We start from the raw sequence: 13,402 nt of genomic DNA, 5'->3' as shown, positions 1-13,402 counted from the left end.
CGAAAAACTCGCTACACTTCGCGTTGGAAGGTGATACGAAGAGATCACAACAAGGCTGACCCCACTTGAGGAAGATCTGTTCCACTAAACAAGGCTTCACTCATAGGGAGAAAGGATAGTTCTGCTCAATTTGTCCGCCAAGATGTTGGACCAACCCAGAATGTGCGTTGCTATCAGAAAACGTTTGGTGGAGATCGCCCACTCCCAGACTCTCATAGCTTCTGGACAAAGGGGATAAGACTTGGTTCCCCCTCTTTGTTGATATACCAGACCACTGACATATTGTCTGACTGGATCGCAACAGTTCCCAGAGGGAGATGAGCATAAAGGGCCTGCAATGCTAAAAAGACTGCTCTCATCTCCAGAACATCTATATGCAGAACGGTCTCGTTTTGAGTCCATGTGCCTTGAATAGTCCTGCCCGAACAATGCCCCCCCCCCCCCCCCAGGCGGGAGGTGTCATTGGTCACCGTGGCTTAGGGTTGGGGCGCAAGAAAGGGGCGTCCCTCCTGCAAATTCTGAGATTGGAGCCACCACTTGAGAGAATTTCTGCACACTCTGCTCAGAGGGATCGGAAAATCTAGAGGTTGATGAACAATCGACCACTGAACTTGCAACATCCACTGTATAATTCTCATATGCAGATGAGCACAAGGGATCAGGTATTAGCTGTTGCCATGGACCCTAAAGCTCTCATGACTAATTCTGCAGGGGGTGCAGAAGACTGCAGAAGTGCTAACACATGAAGTGCCAGGCTGTGTAGTCTGTCTGGGGTTAAGAATGCCCCGGCCTGACGAGAATCTATTCTCACCCCTATGAAGTCTAACACTTGAACATGTTGAAGGGAAGACTTCCTGAGATTTATGGTAATCTCTAGCCGAGGTGATATCTGAAGAAAGAAATCTCTGGCTAGTAAGAGTAGATGCCTGGTGGGGGCGGTGAGGAGCCAGTCGTCCAGGTACAGGAAGACCTGAATGCCCTGAAGTCTCAGGTGGGCCGCTACAACTGCCATGACCTTGGTGAACACCCTGGGGGCTGTGGTGAGACCAAAGGGTAGGACCCTGAATTAATAATGACTGGCCCCTAACTGAAAGTGGAGGAACCTCCTGGATCGCCTGTTCATCAGAATATGGTAGTACGCATCCTTGAGGTCTATCGAGCACAACCAGTCTTCCTCCTGCAGGAAGGGCAGGATGGATTGAAGCGTGACCATCTGGAATGTTTCCTTGGCAACGAACAGGTTCATTGCTGATAGGTCGAGAATCGGCCTTAGGTCCCCCGTCTTTTTTGGCACCAAAAAGAACCTGGAATAGATGCCTGATCCGGACTGGTCTGGGGGCATCTGCTTGATGGCTCTTTTTTCTAGTAGCTTTTGTATTTCCAAGGCCACAGCCTCCCTCTGAGCGGGTGGGATGTCCAGGAGGCACCTTGTGTAAAGGGGCTTGTTTATGAAGGGGAATAGAATAGCCTCTGGATATTATTCGAAGCACCCAGCGATCTGTCGTGATGGACTCCTATTGGGCTAGGTGCATCGAAAAATGCCCCCAACTGCCTCCAGAGAGGAGCAGTCAGGCAACCCCTCAGGGTTGCTGTGCAGGTCGCTCTGAAAAAGGTTCACGTGACCCGAAGTTCTTCACCCCCCCCCCTCTGCTTCTGGGCCGGCGTCCACCTTGTCCCCCCTCTGCCTCTGGTGGAGAAGGAGTCCTGAGCATTCTGGGACTGCTGAATTTTCCGGAACCACAGCTTCTTTTGCCCTTGCTGGTTCCTGGAAAAGGACCTTTGAGGGTTAGAGAAGCAGATCCCAATGGCTGACAACATCTTCCCGTCTTTCTCGCTCTGGACAAACGTATCATGGACAGTCTTCCCGAACAAGGTCGTACCATCAAAGAGTGCATTAGCGAAGGACGCCTTGAAGGGTTCCGAGAAGTTGCAAAAACAGAGCCAGGTGTAACGCCTTAAGGCGATGCTGGACCCGCTAACCCTAGAGGCTCCCTCGGTGGCATGACAGAGTAAACGGATGGATGCATTGGACACAGACTTAAGAGTAGCCATATGAGCCGAGAAGGCCCGTTTATCACCGGCCGACATGGACTCCAGGGGAGACTTGGCGTACTCTTTCACGAAGTCCCGTTGCAGTAGAATTACATGGGCCAAGTAATTCAGCGCCCTTAAGGTAAAGGTGGCTGAAGCAAAAGTCCACTTTCCAAGATGGTCCATAGCCCTGGACTCCTTGTCTGGGGGGGTGGGTGGGGGGTGGACCGAGGAACTTTCTTAGGCGAGTTCCTTTTTCGTGGCCGCCGCCACCACCATGGCATCAACCGGGGAACCTTTGTTCCAAGAAGATCTATCTGCCGGTGGACTCTATTTTGTCGGGCCTTTTGGGTATAGGCTCCACAGTGTCCGGTTCCTTCCAAGCTCTAGTGGTGATAAGGTCCACCAGAGGGTCAGCAGGGGGGACACCCAAGAGATAGGCGGGCCTGTGTCGAACGCCTCCAGGAAGGTTTTTGGGCGGACCACCACCACCCTCTGGCAAAGGATTTCCATAATGTCTTCAAAGGAGACATCTTCGGGGGGTGATTTGGGGGAACCTTCCCCTTCCTCCAAGTCGGTATCCTCAGTGAGGGACTCAGGGGAGTCCAAGTGCCTCCTTTTACACTGGCATTTGTGAGGGACTTCCTCGGGTGGACTCTCTGGTGAGGGCTCACAAATGGTTTTGTGTTCCTCCAAGGGAACTGGCTGGGGCGCAATAGACACAGGCTGCCCCTGGGGGACTGGATGACTGGATGACAGAAGACAAACCCAGCTGCGAGGAAGCAGGGATGGACCCCGAGGACAGAGTGAGGGGTCTCGATCCTTCAGAGAGAACCCTCTCCACAACATCAAATGCCGAGGGAGAACTGGCCTCCCTGAAACTGGTAGTGAGGGTAGCCGAGACCCTCGGATCTGACGAAGGGATCAGAGCCAAAGTTGGAACGGCCGGACCCGAAGGGACAGTATGTCCCAACCACAATGGAGCCGATGACACACTCATCCCCTCGGATCCGACGCCCAACTCTCGGCTCCGAGAGCACGGACCTGAAAATGGATCCGACAGACTCGAGGGCATGGCCAGCATCGAGGCAGAAGGCACCATCGGTGCCGACCCCCTGACTCTGGGGCTCCTCGGATCCATAGACTCAGATATCCGATGGTGGATCAGAGAAGGCGCTATCGGGGGGAAAAACTGAGATGAACTCCCCGCACCGGGAGGGGGGGAGACAGCAACATCCCCATCTGCAGTTGAGTTTGTTAAAACCTTCGCATCATCCAATCCATGTCTGCTTCAGAGATGCTCTGAGTCGATCTAGAGGACATCACCGACGCCAGCCGGGAGAGCCGACGCAAAGACGACCTCGAGGGTGGTCTAGCCTCCTCCTCCGGCTCTGGAGAAAAACATGGTGAACGGAGCCGAGGAGAGGATGGCCTGGTAACTTTCACAAGAGACAAAATCACCTTAGCAGGAGGGGCCGTTGGATCCAGCTCAGCCTGCTGCTTGCAGTCCTTCTCTCTATCTTTATCTTTTTCTTTCTCTGAATGTCTCTGTCTCCCTGTGTTTTTCTTTTATTCTCTCTTTCTTGGCCTCTCTCTCTCCCTGTGGTACGGTGGGAGGGTGAGTAGCGGACAGGGGAGGAGGGCCTGAAGGCTGGGAAGAGGCAGAAGTTGATTCTGCGGGTAGAAGACCCGCCAGAATTAACTTGTTCCTGCAATCCCGCAGGGCTCGTGGGTTGAAGGCCGCACAGATTTTGCAGCCGGATGACAAATGGGCCACCCCCAAGCAAACTACACACAGAGTGTGACTATCGGCTGGTGACAGCTTGTGGCCAAACTCTGTGCACTTAGAGAAAGCCACTTTCTGACTTTCCGACATATTAGGGAACACACACACACACACACACACACACACACACACACACACACACACACACACACACACACACAAACTCTGTGGGAAGGAGGGCCTACACTAACAGAAAGTTAACAATTTTCAAAGTACAAAAAAAAAACAATAATTATCGTAAACGGTAACTGTAGAGAGGGATAAACTAATAATTATTACTAAAATTATCAAAAGGGGCACACACAGACCTAAGTTTTCGAAAAAACCCTGACAACTTGCCTGGAGCTCAAAAATCCCGTGCTGGCAAAGCCGCGGCAAACGAGATCTAGGGATTGGAAGGAGGTTGCAGTGTAGTATGGGGTAGGGGGGAGGAGTTTGGAGCTCGGATCTTTTGCTTGGTATGCTGCCGGCTTGGATCCATATCGGATCAGAAACCCACAGGTTGCTGATCAAATGAAGTTAACTACTTCAGATCAAGTGTTTGTCAACTTAAGGAAAGGAGATGTTATAAACAAAACCGAGATAAGAGAAACTAAATGGATCATTAACCTACGGGCTGATCAAATACCTGGCCTGAATAACATTATTCCGTTGAAACCTGTGTTAAAAGCTAGAAGACCTACCATTGGCTGACACGAAGGTGTGTCAGCCATAAGATCATATGTTTGGCTTGACTAGCTATGAATGGAATAGACACATTTACTAATAGTAATGCTATACTGTTACCTTTTCCAAGATTAGGTTCAAGCCCATTCTATCCATTGGAAAAGAAACAATGAATTAAGGAAACGGAAATTGCTTCATATAAAAAGCAGCTTGTCCCTATACACTCACGATCTGAAGAAGATTCAAAAGTGCTTATCGTTTGAGATACAGAGGGACTTTTACTATATTTTGAATACATCTAATAAATTGATTTTAAAAGTTGCTGTTAAGCTGTGGAAGTTGTTGTTAAGCCGTGGAAATGCAGCATGCTTTGCTTACTGACACTGCAAAGTATATTTCCTAACTTGTTCAGCAGAATGCATCAAATCCTGCAAATCTTTATTTTCAGCACAGTCAGGAATCAACATAAATTTCTGTTTAAGAAATCCAATAATATGCTGCTGATACTTTAACATATGAAACTGGCAGTTTAAGGCCCTAAAGGCCAAGGTTGCAGAAGTGTATACCTTCGTACCCGATCTATCCAGCGCCCTGGAATATCTATCAGAGGGGGAAGGATTTTGGCAGTAGTAGCCTTAATGCCCCTGTGAGAGTCAGGAACCCTGTAATATCTATCATGATTTCTGGGAGTAGGAGGTAAAGAGTCAGGGGTCAAGCTAGATTCCGAAAAGGCATCATCAACAATGTCCAGTACAGGGGGGATAGCTAAAGGCCTGTGTTGGGGCAGGAGTAAGAAATCCCTAAGCCTCTTTTTAGAGTCAGAGTAATCCTGGCTTTTCCTGCGAAAATGCTCCCTAGAGTATGCAAGGTTTCACCAAAAGAGAATTCCTCTGGAGGAGAAGCAGAGGGAATAGAGTCCTCTGCATCAGAATCCTCATAGGTAGATAAGGGTAAATCCTGGTCATCAGAGGAAACAGAAATTTCAGAGTCCTGCTCAGAAGAATTATAAGGAAACGCAGGCTTAGGTCTCTTAGAGGGGGAAGGGTGGCTTCTCCTGATCAGAGTAATAAGGTCTTCAGCCATTCTTATTTGTTTTTTAGGCATAGAGGCCTGACCATGTGGTCTGGGTGTCGGTTTTCTAGGCATGGATTGAGTTTTAGGCCTTGAAGAAGAAGATGGCGTTGGTTTAATATGCAAGTCAGTAGACCTGAATACACCCTCAGAAGCCGGTGCCTGCACAGCGGCTCCGGACCCATCCAAGGTAGAGACATTCGCAGGTTCCACAGTTGAAGCATCTCGCGGCATACCAAACTCTGAATGGGTCTCAGTAGAGGCCTGCGAATCTGAAGTAGCAGGTATCAGGGGGGCTGCGAAAGTGCCTCACTGAGTACCGGCGAACTGGCAACTGGCTTAGGGGAAGCGTCGCCGGCAGTTCTGGACCTATGCGGTCTGTCTCTGTCTTTATCTTTGCGTTTTTTCTGAATGCATGTAGTCGGGTGGCTTACTGAAGCCATATCTGGATAATTGAACTGAGTGCCAAACTATTTAGAAGGGTAAATAAACAGACGATGAATAGTTTGTAGTTTAAATATGGCACAAAACCGACAGCGAGGTAAGTCGTGGTCAGGGCCTAAGCAAGGAATGCAGTACGAATGAAAGTCTTTATGAGGTATTTACTTTCCACAAGAAATACAATTATTAACTTTTACTGACATTGGTTTAGAGCAAGAAAAAGTTTTCCCAACGGGGTACTTAGCTTAGTTGAAGACTTCGGTTCTGAAACTCGAAAACGAAAATTTCAGGAGTCGGCCGACTGGCACTTGCGAACTGCTTCTGCTTTGGGCACCGCACAGCAAAAAAGACTGATGTAATGGTGTCGGCTACATGCTTTATACCCCTGACTACCTGATATCATGGAAGATGAGACAGCAACCGACGCAGGACCCAAGACTTTGATAATCAGACCAAAAGAGGGATACTGCAAGCAGATAACCCAAATGTGATGACTGCAACAGTGAAACACGAAGAACATCTACATTTACATTCTTCACCTCTGGACAGAAACCAGAGCAATAAAGGACATTTATGCATGCAAATTCTGGCCATTAACTCTGGCCTTAAAACAATAGGCAAGATGCCCCACTCTAGACTCACTGACTCCAAGTCCTAACATCAAAGGGTCACAACATGCTTTACTCGGTCAGTAGAGTGCACTGTTACATTTTTTTCCAGTTCCACATGTAACACTATTTTTACCATTTAAGACAACAAGCCTGTGGTTTACATTAATATTTACAGATGACAGAATTACCTCCAAAATTCTATCTGGCTAGGTTGGCAGTCTTCATCTATCTTCACCCAATCTTCACAATAGGCTCCCAACTCCAAATGGGAGGGGAGTTTTGGAAGGTGTTGTAATCCCTCTAGCCGTCAGCAGCTGATCCACAAGAGCTGATCCACAAGATGCACCATTCAGTTCCGAGGGCTCCTGTTTGATCATGTCGATATCCCCGATGGGGAGCCAGGCCGTTCTAAAAAAAGGCTAAACTGCTGCCCAAAGAAAGGATCCACCATGGGGGAGTACTGGGTCAGAGCAGAATGGTCTATCGGCACCAAAATCTCAAGACTAGAGCCATGTATGGGGAAGTGTCTGGTACCTAAGAGACTAAGGTCGGTACTGGAATGGACGGAACATATACTGGAGGCAGGCTTGGTGCCACAGACATGGTCAGTGCCATGGTCACAATTTGAGAAGATGGCACCGAGGTGGAGATTATCCAATTTAGGTAAGGCTGGTGCCACAGACATTGTTGGTGCCATGGCTGGTGCCGATGTCACAATTTTTGAAGACGACACCGAAGTCAGTACCAAAGATGGTGCCGTGGATGCCAGTTTGGGCCCTGGGGCCGAAGAAGTCAATTTGAGTATTTTTTTTTCTTGGTTCCTGCTTCTTATCATCAGAGGGGTGAGGAAGGAATTGAACCCTCCAACCCAGAAAGAGCCTCTGAGAAGGGTGTCTTGAGAAGGCCCTTTAAAATCAACTTATTCTTTCTCTTGTTAAGCGTTTGAGAGCTGAACCTTTTACAAATAGTACAAGGAAGCTGAACTGAGAGATGAGGAACACCCAGACAATACACACAGGATACATGGGTGTCAGAATTTGGCATTTTTCGACCACACTGGTTGCATTGCTTAAAACCTGATGTTCCTATTCTCTCCGACATGGCAGTCAACAAGATTATCAACTAACACTATGATACACTCTAAAAGGAAAGATAGAGGAACGTTCTTTTTTTATGTTTTTTTTTATATATATGAAGAGAAGAAAGGGAATACCAACAATGGCATCAAAAATACCTCAAAGGGTAAGGGAAAGAGAAAGGGAGAGAGAGTGAAAGGGTCTATACCAACAATAGTACTTAAAGATTACCTAGTAGGTAAGGGAGAGAGTAGACAACAAACATTAAGAAGGTGGGTAAATGCTAAAGAAGTACGTTAAAGGAATAAAACAAAGAAATTAAGAAAAGGGATTTTTAGATGAAAAAATCTGAAGTACTTAGCTGAGAGCTGGCTTGACACGTCTTTACGGCTATGCGGCAAACGAGATCTGAGGTAACAGGGAGAATGGCACCATGGGTAAAAGCTTAACAGTATTTTGGCTGGCACGAGCATGTTATAAGGTTGACTTTGTTCCGAGGACGGAACAGACACCCATCAGTAAGGAATGAATGAAGATTAACAACATCAGATGGTTATTTATGTATTTTGCAATTGTAACACTGCCTCAGACTGGTATCATATAAAATCATCTGAATAAGCCTATTAAAAAAATACCATACTAAAAAATAACTCGTGTAATTTCTCCTGACCGAAACAGACCTTTCAAAAGATGGAGATCACTTCCAAATGCGGTGTCACTACTAGCAAACAAACAAAAATGCAACATCAACTGCAAAGACTTAATTTTTTTATTTATTTTTTCTACAGGTTGCAGTTGCTGACTTGAGATATCAAAGAATCTGGAATCAGATGCACGGTTAAATACATTTTAAAAAGGCAGAAATGGGATGTCATCCTATAAATTAAATACCTGAAACAATAATTCAGACTTACTTTTCTACTCTCTTCCATTTCATGCTCAAACATTGCATTAAAAACTGGAGAACGAGCTGTAAAGGGAGGAAAAGAATGCAGCTATTAGTCTAAACTCTTGAAAGAAAGGTAATTCAAAAAGAATTTTCAGGAGATAAAAAAGTTCAAATACCTGCTAAAACTGATTTGTGGGCTCTGAATTCTTGACCTCCTACAAAAAGACTACAGTCCGCAAATTTAGCACTCTCCCAGAGATTTCCTAAATCATCTGCCAGCTGACACTCTGGTACCCGTAATGCATTCACATTTGACTGTCCTGAAATATTTACAGAGTCCTGAACAACACTAACCTGTAAGAAATAAAACACTTTTTTATACATACTTAGAAAAAAGTATCAACATAGTTTGTCTATAATACTGCATTTTTTTTGCACATTATAACCTAAGCTGGCAGTGCAATTCCACTGACAAAGCAGTTTAATATTACAATGTCATTACACATACAGATAATAATTAACACTGAATCTAAGAGTACAGAACATCAAGCAAAATGTAAAAAGTAAAACAAGAGATAAATCTGAAAGTGAAATCATGGGAAATGAAACCAAAGAAGGGAAGCATTTACAGTCAATATGATACCTAGAGACATACTACAGATGCACATTTATACTTGATAATCTCATCTCATAAGTCAAATGTAACAGAGCACAAATTGGGCTTCACTTAAAATATGTTTACGAGTGGTAATAAAATAGAAGTTATGTTCTTACCATAACGTTCCATGTTAGTTGTCTTCTTCTCGCCTTCTTCTTGCTGGATGGGTTCGGAGCCGACCTCGGCTCCGACTCGGCCACTCTAAAAGCTCAAGAGTTGGTTCCACCGGCTCGAGGCTCCCCTTATATCCCACAATGCTAGGCGTGAGTTACCTCAGATCTCGTTTGTGAGCTAGGCCCAGCTAATAATAGTAGCAGAATAACTGGAAACAAAGTCCACCTCTATAAACAAGGGAGAAGAGAAGGCTGACCTACAGCCTGATCCAGGAAAATATGCACAGCAGAGCATATACCTATAGTAAAGAGGTGGTAGAAAGAGAGGTCACAATCAAACTCCTCTAGGTCTGTCCAGGCCAGGGGGAAGGAGGGTGGAGAAGAAGAAGAAGACAACTAACATGGAACGTTATGGTAAGAACATAACTTCTATATGTTAAGTTGTCTATCTCGCCTTCATTCTTGCTGGATGGGACCGCGTCCCTAGCACCTTGTCCCGGGTGGCCTAACGGAACAGACTCTTGAGCACAGTGGAACCAAAATTAGCTCTATGCCTAGAATCTAAATCCAACTTATAATGTGAAATGAAAGTGTGAGGAGTAGCCCAAGTAGCTGCTGCACAAATGGTGTCTCTATAGGCAGTCTGTCTTGGAAGGCTATAGAAGTAGCCAAAGCTCTGGTGGAATGGGCTTTAGGTTTGTTAGGTAGCTTTTGGTGTCTTATTTCATAGATAATGGAAATTAGAGATGTTAGCCATCTAGATAGTGATACCTTAGAAACAGAAAGTCCCTTTCTGCCTTCTGCATAAGAGACAAACAGCTGGTCAGATTTTCTGAATTGTTTGGTTCTATCCAAATAGTACCTTAACTGACGATGAACGTCTAGCCAATGCAATTTTTGTTCAGACCTATTAGAATATTCTGGAAAAAACACAGGGAGGTCAATGCTTTGATTTAGGTTAGACGAGGCTATTTTAGGTAAAAAGGACGGGTTGGTTCGTAAGGATACCCTGTCCTTATGGAACAACAGATAAGGAGGTCGACAGCTGAGTGCATGAAGTTCTGAAACTCTTCTAGCTGAAGTAATAGCTACCAGAAAGAGAGTCTTCCATGATAGCAATTTTAAAGAACAGGAAGCTGCAGGTTCGAAAGGGGGGGAGAATCAAGGAACTGAGAACTAAATTTAGGTCCCAAGGAGGAGGAGGATTTCTTATAGGAGGTCTGAGTAGAAAAACTCCCTTCAAAAAGGCTTTGCAAAGCTTGTGGGACATTATGGCAGACTCTGAGACCCACATGAAAGTTAGAAATAGCTGCCAATTGAACTTTAAGAGTAGAAGGAGATGAACCTGCATGGAAGAGTTCAGCTAGAAAATCAAGGACTATTTGGATGGAAGCCGTGAAAGGATCTATGTCCCTTCCTTGAGCCCAATAGGCGAAACATTTCCACTTACTCAGATAAATCTTTCGAGTGGAAGATTTATGGGAAGCTATCAAAATATCTCGAACAGCGTGAGATATTTGAGGAAGCCTGGCTAAGGTTGGAATTGGAGGAACCAAGCAGTGAGGTTCAGAGAGGGGAGGAGCGATGAAACTGACCCGACTGATGGATCAAAAGATCTGGAACTAGGTCCAGATGCCAAGGTTGCTCCAACAGAAATTGATGTAGAAAGGGGAACCAAACCTGTCGAGGCCAGTAAGGAGCAATGAGGATCAAGGAGGCCTTCTGAGCGATAGCTTTCTGTATCACTTGAGAGATTAGTGGGAAGGGAGGAAATGCATACAGAAGTCCCCGGGGCCAAACTTGGACTAGAGCGTCTCTGCTGGGCTGGCCTGGTAGCGGGAATAGGGTGAAATAATCTTTGCACTTGCTGTTTTGGGGAGTAGCAAAAAGGTCGCAGCAAGGCTGACCCCACTTGAGAAAAATTTTTCTCACAATAGAATCTTTCAGAGACCACTCGTGAGGCATGAGGATAGCTCTGCTCAACTTGTCCGCGATTTGATTGGACTTCCCGGGGATGTGCGTTGCTATCAGAAAACGCTGGGAAGAAATCGCCCATTGTCACAGTCTGAGTGCTTCTCGACATAGGGGATAGGACCTGGTTCCGCCTTGTTTGTTGATATACCACACTACAGACATATTGTCTGTCTGGATTGCTATCGTTCCCAAGGGAAGAGAGTCTTGAAGGGCTTGCAACGCTAAAAGCACTGCTCTCATCTCTAGAACATTTATGTGCAAGTGGCATTCGTCTGGTTGCCATGTGCCCTGGACGGTTCTGCCCTGATAATGCCCCCCCCACCCGATCAGGGAGGCGTCCGTTGTCAGAGTAGCAACTGGAGGGGGAGGAACAAAGGGTCTTCCCAAGAAGAGCTGAGGGGAAGACATCCACCACAGAAGATGATTCCTGCATGTTTGCGTAATCATAATGGTGTGGGACATCAGAAATTGCTGGTATGACCATTGTGTGAAGAGCATCCATTGAAGGATTCTCATGTGGAATCTGGCTAATGGAAGCAGAGGTATGGCAGCCGCCATAATCCCCAATACTTTCAGAACTAACCTGGCTTTGACTCTGTTGCTGCTGAAGAGGAGCGAGACCAGTTTGTGTATGTCTGTTATTCTCTGATCTGTTAGCCTCGCAGACATGTTGACTGTGTCTAGAATTGCACCTATGAAGGTAATAACACGACAAGGCGACAAAACAGACTTTTCGCAATTTATTGAAATGCCTAAGTTTTGACAAATGCGAAAGGTGTAGTCCCTGGCCATTAGAAGAAGATGCTTGGTGGGAGCTATGAGGAGCCAGTCGTCCAAATATGGCAACACCTGGAATCCTTGACGTCTCAGGTGAGAAGCTACCACTGCCATGCATTTGGTAAACACCCGGGGGGCAGTGGTGAGTCCAAAGTGCAGGGCTCTGAATTGAAAATGACTGGTTCCCAGCCTGAAGTGGAGGAATCTTCTGGAGCGTCTGTTCATTTTTATATGATAGTACGCATCCTGAAGGTCTATAGAGCACATCCAGTTTTTTCTTCCCAATAGGGGAAGGATGGACTGTAGCGTGACCATCCGAAATCTTGTTTTCTTGACCGACTTGTTCAAGATACTGAGATCCAAAATTGGTCTCCAGTCCCCTGTTTTCTTTGGAACTAAAAAGAACCTGGAGTAGATTCCGGATCCTTGCTGGTCTGCTGGAACTGGCTGAATTGCTCTTTTGCAAGCAGCTTTGAAATTTCCAAAGCTGCAAGATCCCTTTGAGCGGGTGGAACATCTGGAAGGGATTTTTTGATCGGTTTGGAATGCGAAGAAGGAATGGAATAGCCTTCGAAATGATGGACTGTACCCACTTGTCTCGAGTTAGGGATAGCCAGGCTTCTGGGTACAGTGACAATCTTCCCCCGACTGCCTCCAAAGGTGGACAGTCGGGCAACACCTCAGGGATGCTGAAAGGGCTTATCGGAGAAAGTTTCTCGATTGCCCTGGTTCTGCGGACCCCCCCTGCCTCTAGGGCGACGTCTACCATTGTTGTTCCCCCCTCTGCCTCTGGCGGGGAACCGACTCTGTGTGTCAGGCGAAGTCCCTTGAGATTGTTTGCGGAACCACATTTTCCCACTTTTCTGGCCTTTGGGGTAAGGCCTAGAAGGAGTAGAAAAACGGACTCCGACGGCAGAAAGAGAGTCTTGCCATCCGTCTCGCACCTAGTCAAGGTTTCTTTCACTTGAGGACCAAAAAGAGATGATCCATCAAACGGGGAATTAGTGAACGACGTTTTAAAGGGGTCCACAAAGTTGCATAGCCGCATCCAGGCATGCCTGCGTAAGGCCACCCCTGTCCCTGCGGCCCTGCTCGCTCCATCAGCCGCATACGAAAGGAGGCACATGGAGGAGTTAGCTATGGAGTTCAGGGTAGCCAGCTGAATGTTCATCTTGTCCTGAAAACCCGCAGCAGTAGGATCCTTCAACATGTCACTCGCTTCTTTGATCAAGTCTCTTTGAAGACGAGTAAAATGGCATAGGTAGTTCAGCGAACGCATTGCAAAGGTCGCTGACGAGAACATCCGCTT

General features: G+C 46.5%; 1 protein-coding gene across 1 annotated transcript in view; it reads right to left on the bottom strand.

Moving 5' to 3' along the window:
* The window catches only part of SPOPL (speckle type BTB/POZ protein like), a 771,896-nt gene that overhangs the window by 458,455 nt on the left and 300,039 nt on the right, over positions 1-13,402 (bottom strand). Inside the window, exons 5-6 of the mRNA XM_044073670.1 lie at positions 8,748-8,925; positions 8,597-8,652 (exon numbers count right to left, since the gene is read on the bottom strand). Of these exons, the coding sequence (XP_043929605.1) occupies positions 8,597-8,652; positions 8,748-8,925 (234 nt within the window). The remainder of the gene's footprint in view (positions 1-8,596; positions 8,653-8,747; positions 8,926-13,402) is intronic.

Source organism: Protopterus annectens, chromosome 6.part0, assembly GCF_019279795.1.
Source record: "Protopterus annectens isolate FY-2018-M chromosome 6.part0, PAN1.0, whole genome shotgun sequence".
Classification (NCBI taxonomy): Eukaryota; Metazoa; Chordata; order Ceratodontiformes; family Protopteridae; genus Protopterus; species Protopterus annectens.
This window is presented reverse-complemented; position numbering and strand designations above follow the sequence as displayed.